This window comes from Schistocerca serialis, chromosome 8, assembly GCF_023864345.2.
Source record: "Schistocerca serialis cubense isolate TAMUIC-IGC-003099 chromosome 8, iqSchSeri2.2, whole genome shotgun sequence".
In the NCBI taxonomy this organism is placed as follows: Eukaryota; Metazoa; Arthropoda; class Insecta; order Orthoptera; family Acrididae; genus Schistocerca; species Schistocerca serialis.
This window is the reverse complement of record NC_064645.1, coordinates 307,808,735-307,826,769: the sequence shown is the minus strand read 5'-3', so window position 1 is coordinate 307,826,769 and position 18,035 is coordinate 307,808,735. Positions and strand designations below refer to the sequence as shown.

Here is an 18,035-nt window from a genome sequence, read left to right as displayed (position 1 = left end):
TTGTAAGAAGTATGATGAAATGTTTCTTCAGATGTGCATGCATGCATGCAGTTGTAGCACAGAAGTGCCACCTCTGGATGCAGCATTGGGGCAGAACAAGGTACCATTAGCGAGATCATCACCAAGATGTTTTGATGAAACCACGGACACTGGCGCACAGTTGCCTGCCATTCTGGCCTCAGTTCACTGAGCTAATCTGCTGCCACCTCCTATGGATGCTGTATCTGCACCTACAGAACTTGGATAGTCAGTAAATTATTTGTGGCCATTGGCTACCTCCAACTTCTGCAGCTACTCTCACCTTCATCGGCTTACCACTCACCCACATCCAGTCCACACCCTTTACATGTGACTGAAACTGATTTTGATGAATAAAGTAGACAATACAGCAAATTTTGGTAAAATACATTTTTAAGTAATGATTTTCTGCTAACCTTTCTGTTGTCACATACTTTCCTGCACACTTAAGTTTACAGAATTACAAAATTTGTCCTTATATAGCTCATATCCCTCATTCTACTATGCGTCCATCATATCAAAAAGAACTCCAGAAGCATGAATCATCTCTGCCATTTCCTCTAAACTTACCATGACAGATTCCTATCTTGAATACTATGCCACTACATTCTCAGAGTTCCTCAAATTTCACAGCATTCTTTTGATACTGCCTGAAAAACGGATGACCGTATCTCAGAATCATTAATTCCTCAATGCAAAGTATCTTGTCTGGAGCATAATTATTGCTCATGATACGATAAAAATGACCTGATCTAATTTTGCAGTTTTGATCATTGAGTTGTTTGAGATATTAAATTATGCCAGTAACAGCTGAAATACACACATCAAAAAATGTTTTGCATCACCTCGGTTCCAAGGGTTCCAAATCCTGTACAGAAAAATGCTGTATAGATCAACATAAACATAATTTCCGCCCTTTTTATTGCTCATGAAAACCACATATTGCATGTTTTACCACCATACAGCGATACCTTCAGAGGTGGTGGTCCAGATTGATGTACACACCGGTACCTCTAGTATCCAGTAGCATGATCTCTTGCATTGATTCATGCCTGTATTTGTCATGGCATACTATCCACAAGTTCATCAAGGCACTGTTGGTCCAGATTATCCCACTCCTCAATGGCGATTCACCATAGATCCCTCAGAGTGGTTGGTGGGTCACGTTGTCCATAAACAGCCCTTTTCAATCTATCCCAGGCATGTTCGATGAGGTTCATGTCTGGAGAACATGCTGGCCACTCTAGTTGAGCAATGGAGTTATCCTGAAAGAAGTCATTCTCAAGATGTGCATGATGTGGGCACAAATTGTTGTCCATGAAGGTGAATGCCTCGCCAATATGCTGCCGATATGGTTGCACTATCGGTTGTAGGATGGCATTCATGTATCGTACAGCCATTATGGCGCCTCCCATGACCACCAGAGGTGTCCGTTGGCCCCACATAATGCCACCCCAAAACAGCATGGAACCTTCACCTTGCTGCACTTGCTGAACATTGTGTCTAAGGCTTTCAGCCTGACCGTGTTGCCTCCAAACACGTCTTCAATGATTGTCTGGTTGAAGCATATGCCACACTCATCAGTGAAGAGAACGTGATGCCAATCCTGAGCAGTCCATTCAGCATGTTGTTGGGCACATGTGTACTGTGCTGAATGGTGTTATGGTTGCAAAGAAGTGAAGTTGCACATCATGCGGCCTATTGCACACAGTTCGAGTTGTAACATGACATCCTGTGGCTGCACAAAAAGCATTAGTCAACATGGTGGCGTTGATGTCAGGGTTTTGCTGAGCCATAATCCATAAGCTGTGGTCATCCACTGCAGTAGTAGCCCTTGGGCGGCCTGAGCAGGCATGTCATTGACAGTTCCTCTCTCAGTGTATCTCCTCCTTGTCCGAATAACATCACTTTGGTTTACTCTGAGACACCTGGAAAATTCCCTTGTTGAGAGCACTTCCTGGCACAAAGTAACAATCTGGACATGATTGAACCACGGTATTGACCATCAAGGCATGGTTGAACTACAGACAACATGAGCCATTTACCTCCTTCTGGTGGAATATGGGAAGTGATCGGCTGTCGGAATCCCTCTGTCTAATAGGCACTGCTCATGTGTGGTTGTTTACATCTTTGGGCATGTTTAGTGATACCTCTGAGCAGTCAAAGGGACTGTGTCTGTGATACAATACCCACAGACAACGTCTATCTTCAGGAGTTCTATGAACTAGGGTGATGCAAAACGTTTTTTGATGTGTGTATATTCCTGCTTATTACAGATTGCCAGAATATGATAGTGTAAAAGGACTTGTACTCCAGTAATGTTGTATTAACAGAATACAACATCATCCTATGGACCACAGTCCCAGATGATGATGATGATGATGATGATGTTTTCTTCTATTGGATAGGTCTATCTCTGCAAGTTCAGTAGTATCCAATCCTCCCAACTTTTTGTCATCCTTTTTGTAGCTGTGTATGACACATTTATCTTGATGTTGTCAGTTAACTGTATCTTCTTCTACCTCAGGTCCTCCTGACAGTCACCAGTTCTTCTAGTGAATCCATTATTATACAATCTCTTCTCACTCAGTGTCCAAGCCAATTTCTTTCCATCTTCTTAATTCTTTCCGGTGTTTGTCTTTTTTCATTCACCCTCAAAACAATCAAACAGTGGAAAGTTCAGGTAGGAATATCAATAATGTAGGAAAAGACAGATTGCTACTTACTCTCCTTTTTATGGGCTATCTAGAGGAGACCTTCCTAGCCTCCCAAAACATCAAATCCCTAGTCTGTTTCAGGATCATTGATGATATCTTCATGATCTGGACTCAGGGCCAAGGCACCCATCTTCATTCCTTCACAACCTCGAGACCTTCTCTCTCATCTGCTTCACGTGGTCCTCCTCAACACAGCATGCCACCTTGCTAGATGCTGACCTCCTCCTCTCTGATGGCTCCATCCACACCTCTGTCCACATTAAACACACCAATCAGCAACAGTATCTGCATTTCGGCAGCTGTCATCCCTTACACACCAAAAAATCCCTCCCATACAGCCTGGCCAACCAGGTACAGCATATCTGCATTGACAAAATCTCCCATGCTCAGTACGCTGAGGGTCTCACTAAGCCCTTCACAGACAGGCACTATCCCCCAGACCATCTCCACAAACAGATCTTCTGTGCAGTTTTCCCTCACACCCCAATGCTCCCACCACATGTGAGAACCAGCCACAAAGAATTGGACTGGTACAACTGAAATACATCCTTTGCCAGGGCTTTGATCACCTGTCATTGTGGTCTCAAATGAAGTGCCATCATACCTGAGATACTTCCCACCCCTCCAAAAGTGGTGATTTGTCACCTGCCTAATCTCCACAACATCCTAGTCCATTGCTATACCACTCCCAATCCTAGCTCCTTGCACAAGTATCATATTCGTGTGGAAGACCCAGGTGCAGAACCTGCTCAATCCACCCACCCAGAACTTCCTATTCCACTACTTCCACAGGTTTGCCTTACCCCATCAGGGGTCGGGCCACCTTTGAAAGCACCCATGTCATTTACCAGTTCTGTTGCAATCATTGCACAGCTTTTTATGTTGGTATGACTACCAACCTGCTGTCCATGAGGATGAATGGCCACCACCAAACTTTGGCCAAGAACTGTGTGGAATACCCTGTGGCATAACATGCAGTTGAACATAACACACTTGATTCCACTGGCTGCTTCACATCCCAGTACATATGTATTCCCCCCTCACCACCAGCTTTTGTGAACTGTGCAGATGGGAGTTATCCTTACAACACATTCTCCACTCCTGTAATTATCCTGGACTCATTCTCATCATCTCCAACCCTGTTTATTTGCAGTCTTCTGCTAATGCATCTGCTGATCATTCCTCGCTCCTCTCCTTTTTGCCTTTTTTTTCCCCCATCTCCCTGTCCCACAAGCTCATGACACTGTGCCTGTTGGCAGTCTAGTCCCTGCACACTCCACCAGACAGCTTTGTCTCTCTCCCCACCAGTACACCACTGTCCCTTCCCTTCTCCTTCCCCACCCTCTCCAGTTAGCTGCTTGCATCCCACATGATGTTACATTCTGGCCCGAGATGCTCTGTCCATCTTGCACCTTCCACTTTTCTCTAGATCCACATCTCAAAAGCCTCTAAGCATTTCTCCTCTCTCCACCACAGTGTTTATGCTTTGGCACCATACAGGCCAACATTCCATACAAAACACTTCACTAACCTCTTCCTCAGCTGTTTATTTGTTAACCAACAGAAAAACTTCCATTTGAGTTATATCTGTATCTGTGTACTTCAAGTGGCTCCTCAATCTCCTCATCTACTTCTTTTGTATTCTGGCTTTTGGATATATTAATTTGTTCAACTAATAATGTAACAAATTCTTCAGAAGCAAGAGGGATGGGGGGAGCACCAAGTGCGTTGATGACAAAATATTTCAACTGATAATTCAATTCAAGTCACAATTTCCACAGCACTTTCTCACAGAACAAAACGACTGATCAATCTTAAGCAATTTTACTCCATGTATCACTGTTATGTGTAGTGTCCTGGTATTGGACCAGTCTGATCACCTACTTCGTTTTATTCTCTGTAATCACTGTCTGATTCCGCAGTAGAATGCTCATTTGAAGGTGGTGCATAGACACTTACACTACCTGAAAATTAGGCCACAAACTTTCCCCATTCTCATTTGTTAATGTTGCCTAGCTATTCAAATTCTACATCACTCAGCTTCCACTTAATACTAATCATTTTACGAGGAAAATTAACCACAGTTAACTATCATCATCAGTGAACTATCTAAAAATAAGAATAGAATGGCTATTAATGCAATACAAGAAACATATTGGCTACATTATAAATATACTTACAAATATGCAAGCTGATAGCAGATTGTTGACAATGAGTTATCTCATTACTACCATCTGAGCAGAATATGCTGCTCTGTACTACAAGATTACTTGCAGATGTTGCATGTGCAGTTTGCCCTTTTTGGCCATGACAGTCAGCATGTTAAACAAAGTTATAGGGAGAATGAAGTATATACCATGAAAACAGTATGATCAAATAATATTTGCTGTTACTCCCCAATACATTTTCTATTGAGGTTTGTTCTAGAGAACTCTACACTCTTTTGAAGCAATGTAAATGTCTGCATGCCCATCTCCGTATGAAAGATTTAAATCTACTATGAATTACAATATTTCATGTTGCAAGGAGGTTTTAAATACACTGATGCTAAAAGTTTCAAAATGTGATCATAAAGAGAATGATGATTATGCCATGAAAAATGGTTGATCCAGGAATACTTGCTGTTGTTCCTCAAAATGTTTTCTCTTGTATGGTTTGTTCTCAAGAACCTTCTGTATGTCAACATGCACAAGTCTATACCAAGATTTACATCCACTATGAATTAAAAAGTCTTTCATTGATGCAAGGATTGTTTAAATATGCTGGTGCCAAAATTTTCTATTTGCTTCCCACAGAGCTTAAGAGCTAAAGAAACAGAGAGACTGTTAAACTGCTTTTTTTCTCCTCCTGCCTGAGGGCAGTCATCCTTCTCTGTTAATAAGTTGGCAAATGCAGACTTATAATATACATCATTATTAGAAAAAGACTCATCCAACCCCCAACCCAAAAAGTGTAAATATAAGTATTATTGTGATATGGGAATTAAAATGTAGTAATTATGTATGTAATTTTTAAATCCATTGTTATATTGATTGATGAGTTTTTGAATCCAACTGTACTAATACCTTGTTTGTAATATACAATTATATTTAGTGATTAAATCAAGCAGTGGAAAACCCAGAATGGAATGTAACAATATGAAAAGGATAGTTGCTGCTCACTGTATAGGGGCGATGGAGAGTTGCAAACAGGCACAACAAACAGACTCTTGGAAAGTGAACTTTCAGACAACAAGGCCTTTGTCAAAAACTGATAAAACACACACACACACACACACACACACACACACACACACACACATGCAAACAGAACTCACATGACCACAGTCTGGGGGAGGAAGGGGGAAGGGGGATAGCTGGATAGGGATGGGGGATGGTAAAGTGCTGGTTGGGGATCATACAGGGACGAGGTGGAGAGAGAGTAGGGCACCTAGGTGCAGTTTGGTGGTTAGATAGAGGGCAGGGGGGGAACAGAAAAGGGGAGAAGTAAAAAGACTGAGGGTGTTTTGGTGGAATAGAGAGCTGTGTAATGCTGGAATGGGAACAGGGATGGGGCTATATGGGTAAGGACAATGACTAATGAAAGTTGAGGCCAGGAAGTTACAGGAACATAAGATATATTGCAGACAGAGTTCCGGCCTGTGCAGTTGAGAAAAACTGCTGTTGGTGGGAAGGATCCAGATGACATAGGCTGTGAAGCAGTCATTGAAATGAAGAACATTGTGTTGGGTGGCATGCTCAGCAGCTGAGTGGTCCAGCTGTTCCTTGCTCACATTTTGGTGGTGGCCATTCATGCAGAGAGACAGCTTGTTGGTTGTCATGTCCAGGTAGAATGCAGCACAGTGGTTGCAGTTTAGCTTGTAGATCACATGTCTGGTTTCACAGGTAGGGATAGATGATGTTTGTGACCGAACTGGAAGAGGTGGTGGTGGGAGGATGTATGGGACATGTTTTGCATGTAGGTCCATCACACGGATATGACTCATGAGTCAAGGGGTTTTGAGCAGGGGTTGTTTAGGGATGGACAAGGATACTGTGTACGTTCGGTGGGAGGCAGTATACCACTGTGGGAGAAGCGGGAAGGATAGTAGGTAGGGCATTTCTCATTTCAGGGCACAACATGAGGCAGTTGAGACCCTGGTGGAGAATGTAATTCATTTGTTCCAGTCTTGTGTGCTACTGAGTCATGAGGGGAATGCTCCTCTTTGGCCAGATAGTGGGACACTGAGTGGTGGTGGGTGACTGGAAAGCTAAGGCATGGGAGATCTGTTTCTGTACAAGAGTGGGTGGGTAATTATGGTCTGTGAGGGCCTCAGAAGGACCCTCAGTATATTTCAAGAGGGAGTGCTTGCCACTGCAGATGTGATGGCCATGGGTGGGTAGGTTGTATGGAAGGGACTTGGTATGGAATGTATGGCAGCTATTGAAGTGAAGGTATTGCTGGTGGTTGATAGGTTTGATATGGACAGAGGTACTGAGGTGGATGTCAGCATTGAGGAAGGTGTGAATGGGAGATGTTGTTGAGGTTCTGGAGGAATGTGGATAGGGTGTCCTCACCTTCAATCCAGATCACGAAGATGGCATCAGTGAATCTGAACCAGCTGAGGGGTTTGAGATTCTGGGTGTTTAGGAAGGATTGCTGTAGATGGCCCATGAATAGGTTGGCGTAGGATGGTTCCATACAGGTGTCCATAGCCATATCCTATAATTGTTTGTAGGTAATGCCTTCAGAGAAGTAGTAATTGTGGGTGAGGACATAGTTGGTCATGGTGACTAGGAAGGAGGTTGTTGGTTTGGAATTGCTCAGGTGTTGGGAAAGGTAGTGTTCAATAGTGATAAGGCCATGGGCTTTAGGGATGTTAATGTCAAGGGAGATGGTATAAACAGTGACGAGCAGGGCACCATGTGGTAATGAAACAGGAACTGAGGAGAGTCAGTGGAGGAAATTCTTGGTATATTTTATATAGGAGGGTAGGTTACAAGCAATAGGCTGAAGGTGTTGGTCTACGAGAGCGGAGATTCTCTCAGTGGGGGCACAGTAACCAGTCACAATGGGGTGTCCTGGGTGGTTTGGTTTGTAGACTTTAGAAAGCATGTAGAAGGTAGGAGTGCAGGGAGTAGTAGGGCTGAGGAGAGGTTCTGGGATGAGCCTAAAGATTTAAGGAGAGACTGGAGATCCTGCTGGATTTCTGGAATGTGGTTACTGTGGCAGGGTTTGTAGGGATATGAATGTGACAGCTGGCAGAGTCCTTCTGCCAGATATTCCTTGTGGTTCAAAACAACAGTGGTGGAGCATTTGTCAGCAGGTAGGGTTATTAGGTCAGGATCAGTTTTTAGGTGGCAGATTGCAGCTCATTCTGTGGATGTAAGGTTAGTTTGCATGTTGAGGGATTTGAGGAATGATGGTGAACCAAGGTTCGAGGTTAAGAAATTCTGAGAAGCTAACAGGGAGTGATTTGAGGACAATGGGAGTGGATCACCTATCCCGTCAAAAGCAGGGCTACTTGTGGAACCAGTGATATGATCTACAAGCTGATCTGCAACCACTGTGATGCATTCTATGTGAGCATGACAAGAACAGACATGAATGTCCACTGACCAAGAGTGGCCAGGAAACAGCTTGATGACTCTGTTGCTGAGCATGCCACCCAACATGACATTCTTCATTTCAGTGATTACTTCACAGCCTATATCGTCTGGATCCTTAGCACCAACACGAGCTTTTCTGAAATGCACAGGTGGGAACTCTGTCTGGAATATATCCTATGTTCCCCTAACCCTCCTGGCCTCAAACTTCATTAGTCATTAGTGCTTTTCTGAAATGCACAGGTGGGAACTCTGTCTGGAATATATCCTATGTTCCCCTAACCCTCCTGGCCTCAAACTTCATTAGTCATTGCCCTTACCCATCTAGTCCCTTCCCTGTTCCCATTCCGGCACTGCACAGCCCTCTATTCAACCTATGCATCCTCAGTCTTTTTACTTCTCTCCTTTTCCACTGCCACCCAACTGCATCTCACTGCCCTACTTTCTCTCCACCTCATCACTGTATGCTCCTCTAGCAGCACTTTACCATCCTCCACCCCTACCCAGCTATTCCTCCCTCTCCCCACCCCAGCTTCCTCCTTACTCCCACCACCCAGTTGCCTCTCCAGTCATGCACTGCTGCTCACAGTCTGGATTCAACTGTGAGAGACTGTTGTCATGTGTGTGTGAGTTGTGTTTGTGTGAATGTAGTGTGTACGTTGTCTATTTTTGACAAAGGCCTTGTTGAGTGAAAGCTCACTTTCTGATAATCTTTTTATTGTGCCTATCTGTACTCAGCATCTCCACTATTTGGTGAGTAGCAACTATCCTTTTCATATTGTTATATTTAAGGATTGTTTGATCAAGTACTATATTTGTGTGTTGTGTCACACCAGTAAATGTTGGTGACACCAATGCTACTATGTTTAAAATCCTAGGCAAAATCATTGATCCATGAATCAACAGAACTTGTATACAGTAATAAAATTAAGAATAAACTAAACAAGTCACAGCCTGCAAGCCCTCGTTCAAATAGTATGTTTCATTTTGCATGGAACATGACCATACTCTGTGTGTGAAATATTGCTACTGGTATTAACTGACAACTTTTTTTTTTTTTTTACTGTTATGTCACATCTTTTTATCTTTTATTTTCCTTTAAAACAGAACTTTATTATGTAGTTGAATTATTTTTACCTAATGTCATTCATTTGAAGCTCATTTATGAAATGCCTGAACTTGTGAATTATGTATCTCATCAGTATAACATAATACAATCTATGGTTTGTCATAAATAGAAACTTTTTATTAACTTTTTTGACCTCATTTCATTATTACTATAATAAAACAATTTTAAAACTTATGCCGGTAATTGACATTAATTTTTATTTTTTATTTTTAGTGATGTGGTGCATAACTGAAATAGATAATATTTATATCTAGACATTGAAGTTTTACTTTTGATTTTCATTCTTCCAGTATCATTGGCTGGTGCAAGACATGAATGGTAACTCTGTGGATGTACCTCCTGCTGATGGTCCCATACTAAGAGTTCCACCAGCCACTCTCCGTGGTGGCTACACTTACAATGTCACCTGCACTACTGTCATCAACATGGAAACATTAAAAGTTAAGATCTGTGTTTTTTAACATGGTTTGTGTGGTGTAAATCAGTTTCAGTCATAGAAGCATCATTTCATTGTTACACATATAGTCCAGATTATGTTCATCATGTATTGAAAAATGTATTCATGCATAATATAATCCAGTAACCTTATGTAAATGTCCATTCCAAATACAAAATATTAAAGTAGTTTAGCCACAGAATGGAAATCACTATGTGCCCAGTTGTAAAACTAAGAAAGATACATTAAAGAATGATTATATTAGATTAGTCATGAATAAGAACCCATCCAATCAGTTACTGTGTGTGTTGTGATCAAAGTACATGGTGTATGAAATGTGACACTCCTGTATGGCAACAATCAAACTTTTTCAGTTACTTAGTGGAAAGAAGAGCTTGTCAATGGATAATACAACAGCGAGAAATTCCACCTTACAGTAGCATTGTCCCTAAAAGCACTAACTAAACTTAAGCCTGGAACTAAGTAACTATTTATCAGAAGGAATGTTCAACATTCAGCCAAAGAATAAGCACAGCATAATTGTAAAACACAGCACCTCTGATGGCTGGCATGAAAATATATGTTAGCTTGATATAAATACGCATTTGCTATGCCACACAATACTGTACTACACCAAGAAGTGGTGATATTGGCTGCTACGTCAGCTTCTTCAGGGGAAGTAGAGCATTATCCCAGAAGCATGCTGGACAGTGGACATATCAACCTGATCTTGTTGTACATACTGGAGGTCTGTCTGCGCTAGCTGGGAAAGGTGCCAGTGCTGTTGTTGCTGCTGGTGCTGGTGTAGACCAGCATCATGATACGATAGTAGTTGGCTCTTCTCAAAATGCATATGCTGGCTTCACTCAATCAGGGAAGATGGTAGTGGGCTTGTTGTTAACAAGCATGTTGATGGTGTGTGCTTCCTGTCATATGACCTTGTTTGGGCTCCTATATAGTGGTTGTAGTACTGCTCAAACACATTCAGTACACAGCATGAAGTGCATACACTTGTCTAGGACCTGATGTACATAGCTGGAAGCCATGCCATATCTTGATGCATGCTGGGGATGAATGTGAGAAATAGTCACAACTGTCTTGTTTGGGTGGTTGTAGGGAATATGCATCCACAAATGCTCCTGATAGGCATAATGTTTCACTGTAAACCAACTTGACTGCTAAAGAGTCTAAATCTGGTTTGTGGGCACTCCTCAGGCTGAGTAAAACCATTGGCAGGGTGGTGGTCCACTTTGTCCTGTGGCACATCATGGCTGCCTTCAGAGAATGATGCCAGCATTCTATCATCCTGTTAGTGGTTGGGTGGTAGCTTGTAGTCTTATGGTGTACTGTGCCACATAATTTTGTAAGATGGGTCAACAGTTCAGACTAATATTGGTGTATGCTGTCCCTCATGTCGTGTAGAAGACAGCCAAAATGCGATATCCAAATAGAAATGAAGGTGGAATCTAAAGCCTCTGCCTAGATGTTATCTATTGGCGCTGCTTCTTTCCAGCAGGTGAATCGATACAATCATTCCCTGCAAGTACTGTTGCCTATTTGACGGATGTAACAAGCCTACAACTTAAATATGGACATGCATTAAGTGACCAGACCTATCCAGAAAATCTCCCACTGGTGGAAGCAAATTTTGGTTGACCTTGTGCTACTGACATTTGATGCACCTAAATGCCTGGCCAAACAAATGTGTGAGATTAGGTGAGTTATTGGTCTAACTCCAGGCTGACACAGATTATGTAGGCTGTTCAGTGCTCCTCTTTGGAACGTGGCAGGCAGGAAAGGTCAAGGTTTACCATTTGCCTTGTCACAATATAACTTTATTTTGGCTCCACGCACATTGACTAATTGGAGGTTCATGTTTATGATATATCTTTGAGTAAGGTTCTTGACTCTTGATCAGTCTGTTATGCTTTGGCAAATTGAGCTAGATCAGTCGAACATGAAATGCTGCTGAACTGAGAAAGACAATTGGTGACTATATTGTCGATCCCAGAAATATGTGTCACATCCATGCTGAACTGGAATATGTATGTGGAGTATGAGTAAAGTAATGAGATTGACAACACTGTGTTGTTCTACTAGTGTAGACCAGCATGTTCATCCCTTCCAGATGCATAATCTGCATTTCAGCTCTATACTGCCATTATGTGATTTGTGAGAGTGCCGTCAGTGAAGCTGTGTTTTTGTTGTGTGCTATGAAAATGGAACATCAGGATTGAGAGCAATGTTATGCCATCAAGTTTTGTGTTAGGATTGGGAGACCCATGAGTATGACACTTGAAAAGTTGAAACAGTTCTACGGGGAACATTCTTTACCAAGGGCACAAGTTTTTCACTGGCAGAAGTCATTTTTGGAAGGCCAAGAACACACTCAGGGAGACCTTCAACTTCAAAAACCAATGAAAACATCAAATGTGTGCACGCTCTTGTGAGATCAGACTGACTGTTAACAATAACAACAATAGGTGACCTGTTAAATTCAAACCCTTTCATTGTGTATCAAATTTTGACTGAAGAGTTGCACATGCAAAAGATTTGTGCCAAAATGGTGCCGAAAAACCTTGCAACTGAGCAGAAGGACAATCGAAGAGATGTGTATGTTGATCTTCAAGAGAGGATTGCCAATGACCACAAATAGTTCAGTCAGATGATCATAGGTGATTAATCCTGGGTTTTGGAGTATGATCCTAAGACAAAGTGGCAAAAAGAGGAGTGGCACACTGAGACATTTCATCAAATGAAAAAAGCTCAAATGAGCAAATCAAAGACCAAAACAATGCTGATTTGCTTTTTTGACAGTAGGGGTATCGTGCACAAAGAACTTGTTCCTCCAGGACAAACTGTCAACCAACTATTTTACAAAGATGTCCTTGAAAGGCTCAGGAAAATGATTACTTGGCTGAGAGCAGATACTGCACACAAATTGATGCTGCATAATGACAATGTCCCATGTTAAATGGTCACTTCCATCACTTAATTTTTGGCCTCAAAAGGCATTTCTGTTGTTGAACAACCTCCCCCCACCCCTATTCATCTGCTCTCAGTACTTGTAGCTTTTTTCTTTTGCCAATATTGAAAAAGTCTTAAAAATTCATCACTTTGGGACTCTGGAGAACGTTCAAAAGAATATGACTGACACATTATAAGCCCAACTAGTTGAAGTACTGTTCCAAGACTGGAAACAATGACTCCACAAGTGTATAACTGCCAAAGGGAACTACTTTGAAGGGAGAAATGTTTTTTTAAACAAATGAAAGCTTTGGTAGATAAAAAATCAGTCTCATTACCTTTCTCACACACTTCATATACCAGTTGATTGCACTGCTGAGGTGAGTAATTGATACTGTTTTGGCAAAAAGCAAATGTAAAAGGCAGAGGTCAGTATAAATAATAAATTCCCTGCCTTCCCTTTGTGGTCAGAAGTATTTGAAGGCCTCATCGATACCAGAAGCTTTCTGTCACAAGTGCTACATTTCTAGTGTGTCTGTGACAGCTTGCAGGAGAAGAAAACTGGAAGCTACCGAGGCCTATCATACAGTTGTTTTAGTGTGCCACCAATTGCTATCTGACTATCACTAAGGGAGCATTTGGCTTGGTGAATGCAAGCAATGTAGCTTCCACTATACTCTGCTTGGTTGCCTCAAAAGCAAAGATCGTATCATCCACCCACAAAACTGGTGAGTTACCTTTGCTCTTTGAAACAGTGACACTGCTATTAATGGTTTGTCAACGAGGTGACACATGGCAGGTGCTGGCAATAGAAATTAAGCACACCAAGAAAATGATACAGTTCCTTATAAGTTCTTGGTTGTGGGATTTGCAAGATGGCTTCAATTTTCTCAGGTAAATATAGGGAACCTGACAATGATATCTTATCCAGGACGTTAACGTGTGTCTAACTGAAAATGCAATTTGCAGTATTTAAAATTACAGTGTACTGTTCTAAACATTTAAACACCTCAGCTAGATGCTGCTGGTATTGTTCTGCTTAGGCTGAGAAAACCAGAATCTCATTCAGGTATGAAATGCAGAAGGAGAAACCTTGTAATGCCAAATTCATTATCCTTTGTTGGATTTGGACAGTGTTTCAGAGGCCAGATGTCATGAAACAACTCTTGAATAAACCAAATGGAGTAATTATGGCTATCTTCGGTACATCTGTCTCTGCCACTGGAGTCTGAGGGTAGCCTTGGCACAGTCTAGGACACGGAATATGATCATACTACTTAACACTAATTAATAGTCTCATAGTAAGTGTATAGGATACCAATCCAGCACAATTCTGGCATTGAGAGCTCAATAATCCCCTCCTGGATTCCATGCTGCTTCTAGGCGTTAAGTCAAGTGGGGATGACAAAGGACTACTTGATGGGTGGATAACGCCTTCCCAAATTATGCTGTCGAACTAAGCTTTTGCTGTGGCCAGACAGTCTTGGGCCAAATGTCAGGGTCAGCAGGATATCGGTGGGCCATTGGTAGTTTTAAAATAATGCATAGTGTTGTGATGCTCACCTCACAGTGCTCCAGCTGTTCATTTCAGGGCTGGGAATTTCAGTAGTCTGTGTACTCGCCTCTTGTAGCTTTTACGAACGTGACCTTGTCTGCATGTGTTACTGCATTTCATCGGGAACCTGAGGTGGTTAATCTGGTGATCCATCAACTGGCCAAGTGTTCACCAAGTCTGGCAACATTTGGAACAGACTGGAAAATATGCCCCTCTTATGGGTTCTGATATGCCCACAATTGTCAAATCCCACACCACGTCCAGCCCTAATCCAAGATCTAGCTTGATCTACAGTTACCAAACAATGGTATAGTAGGATTATTAGTTGCAGTGAGGCAGAGGGTGGTTGGTGATCACTTTCTACATAACTTTGTGCATTGAAATATGCAATAGTCTGGCCCAGTGCTCACCAGATATTTCCATCTCAACTTGCAGTTGCTTATGAACAGACATTGATCCCAGCAATCAGATGCCACACCTATGTCCGGTGGCAGATGATGGGTGCAGGACATAGTAGATTTGTGTACCAAATCTTTTGTGGTACTGACAGACACAGGTTTGATTTGTCCCAGGCATCAAGGAGGTAGTTGATGAGCTACTTCTCAATCTCTCTTGGTTATGGCCAATGTCCTTGCCATGATCCTGACAAGTCAACAGTTCACCAATCTGTTTTGTCAAAAAATCAACCTTGGCTACCAGAACATCATAATAAATACCATGGGCATCAACAAACTGTTGCATGATACCATCACTGCACTTATCTGTGTGGGTGTTATTGCATCGACTAATTTATCAGCCAATTCAACAACTGTGTGCAAAGCCATATCTGTTTGAGATTCTATAATAGCCTTCACTTGAGGTGGCACACCACTTCTCCACAATGTGTGCTGAAGACTATCAGCCATGGTACTGGTGACAACCTAACTCCTTAAGTGTTTCAAGTCTTAGACTCTATTTTCTTTCTAGAATTTACTACTGTTGCTATATGCCTCTGTTTTAATAAGAGTGTTGTATGTCCTTCTGTTATTTCACAGGGTATATTGCAGATTGAGATTACTCATCGAGGTCTCAAAGCAGTTATTACAGAAACAGAAATTGTGATTGGAACAGGGCATGAACTACAATTGGATGCATCTTTATCATATGATCCAGATAACAACCCTGGCAAAATTGAGGTAAAACTAACTAAATCATGTATCTTCTGTCATACAGAATTAGCAGAATGGAAACAATTTTTTGCTGTCTGACAACTTCATCTCTTATATATGCACACAGAAAATAAGGAGTTAAAACCAATTACCTACAGGCAATTGAAGGTCATCAAATGGGTACATGTAAATAAAAAGAAATGCCCTTGCCTTCACAGTAACTATACATGGCATGGATATATAAATATATGTGTGTGTTTTTTAAATTATGAGACAGAATTGCTCATCAGTAACTACCATCAGGATGCAAAATTTCAGTACTTCACCTGTGTGTGAGTTCAACTCTTATATTGAAAACACCTCCTCTTCCCCCTCTTTGTGTTCATCTCTTCCTCCCTCTGTCTGTCCACCTCATCCTCTTACCTTCCCACTCTATTTGTCTCTTCACTTCTCCTCTTCCTATCTTTGTCCATTTTCTCCACACTTTTAATCTGACCATATCTTTCTCCCTCTTCCCTCTGACAAAATTCTCTTTCCTGTCTTTATCCATCATCACCTTCCCAATTCCTGTTCCCCCTGCCCACTGTCACACATGTCAATTTTCAATCCATTATCTCTATTTACGCCTGGCATTCCTTATAACTCCCTACATAGCTCTATACACTGTGCTTACTATTTATTTCTGTTAAAACACTTTTTACCATAAGTTTTCACCTTCTTATTTTCAATCATTTTTAACAAATTTTCAATGAAGTGTTTTCTCTCCTTATCATACAGCCATTTAATCCATGCTTGTTTTACCTCTGCCAATTCTGGAACTCTACTTTGCCCTAGCAAATCTCAAAACACACATCCTCTTTCTGAAATATTGTATGGTGCATGGTATCCCACCTAACTGGCTTACCATTGAAATTGGCACCTTGAGTTGTCATCCATCCTGCCGCAAGAACTTTCACGTCTTTCATTTCCGACAATCACTCACCCTCACAACCTGGTCCTTCATAATTATAGAATCCAAGCTCAAACCATACTTGACAACTGCTTCTCCTTTCACAAAATCCTTTTACCCTGTGACCACAACATCCCTTGTCCTACTACTGCAATAGAGACTTTCAGCAGTTGGGACATTCCCAGCACCATCTGAGGAAGCTGTCCCATCTACCTTCTGTCGTATGCCCACATGGTGTTATCTACAACTGCCTCTCAATTTGATCCAACACCCTCCTCCCCCCCCCTCCCCCCCCCCCCCCCCCCACAATCAACTCTCACAGGTTCCTGACCATGCCTTCCTGACTTACTCCTCCCTCCATATCCCCAAAAAGTGCTTCCACTCTCCATGTAACAGACTTCCCCTAAACACCTATCCTATATCACTGTTGTCAACCTTTCTGCCAAAACTCAGATCCATGCAGAAGTCTCAGGTATTTCTAAAGGCCTCACCTTTGTCCCAAAACCTAAATTCAGTCATGCTGTTCATCTAAAGGACATTCTTTCCTTTACCCACTCTCTACAGTGGAAACATTTCTTTGCTGCATATCCCACTGACAACAGCTAACCAACCCCACACCGACCCTTGCTTAAAACAGTTCCAACCTCCCTCCAGCTGATCCTTATCCCCTTCATCTAGTCATCCTCTGGTTATCTTTCAGGAATTCCTCGCTTGTAACCTGACCTTACCTTCCTAAATCCAACCCTAGTGAATCCAACATCACTCATATGGAACCCACAGCTATCTGTAACTGGAAAAGCAGTCCAGATTTTATCATTCTTCCTGCAGAAATAGGATTCACCACAGTGGCTATGAATTGTAGTGTCTTTGTGGCTGAGGGTCTCTGTCAACTTTCTGACACCTCTGCATACAAACCTTATAACTGCAGTCCCATCCCAGACGTCTAGCATGGCTTCGTGCAGCTCCTCAAAGGCATTAGGTCCGTATACTCCTACCTTTTACTTACTCCACAAACTCAATCGCACATGTCTCCTCAATAGTTGTCCCATTGTGGCTGGATACAAACCTCTGCCTCTTTTTTGACCAACATCTCCAAAGCATTGCCCGTAACCTCCCATCTACATTCAAGGCAATGCTCATTTCCATTGCTGTCTCTCCACAGTTCCTGTCCCATTACCACTAGACTCCTTGTTGGTCACTGTGGATGTGATAGCCTTATACCCCAACATTCTACATGCCCATGACCTTTCAGCTATGGAACACTGCATTTCCCAATGTCCTCCTGCAACCAAATCCATCACTTTTCTAATCCTCCCAGCCAACCATATCCTGACTCATAATTATTTCCTATCCAGTGGCCAAATCTATGAATAAGTCCATGGCACTGCCATGAGTACCTGCATGGCACTTCTCTGTATCGTCTTACTTATGAGCCATGTGGGGGAATCATTCCTTTCCAGTCTATATTTGAAATCCCTTGTCTGTTTCAGATTCATTGATAACATTTTCCTACTGTAGACTCAGGGTAGGG

The 18,035-nt window shown here is 42.0% G+C and overlaps 1 protein-coding gene across 1 annotated transcript in view; it reads left to right on the top strand.

Annotated features, from left to right (window-relative positions):
* Positions 1-18,035, top strand: part of LOC126416990 (uncharacterized) — a 335,028-nt gene that overhangs the window by 60,599 nt on the left and 256,394 nt on the right. The window contains exons 7-8 of the mRNA XM_050084875.1: positions 9,740-9,889; positions 15,454-15,582. Coding sequence (XP_049940832.1) covers positions 9,740-9,889; positions 15,454-15,582 — 279 coding nt within the window. The remainder of the gene's footprint in view (positions 1-9,739; positions 9,890-15,453; positions 15,583-18,035) is intronic.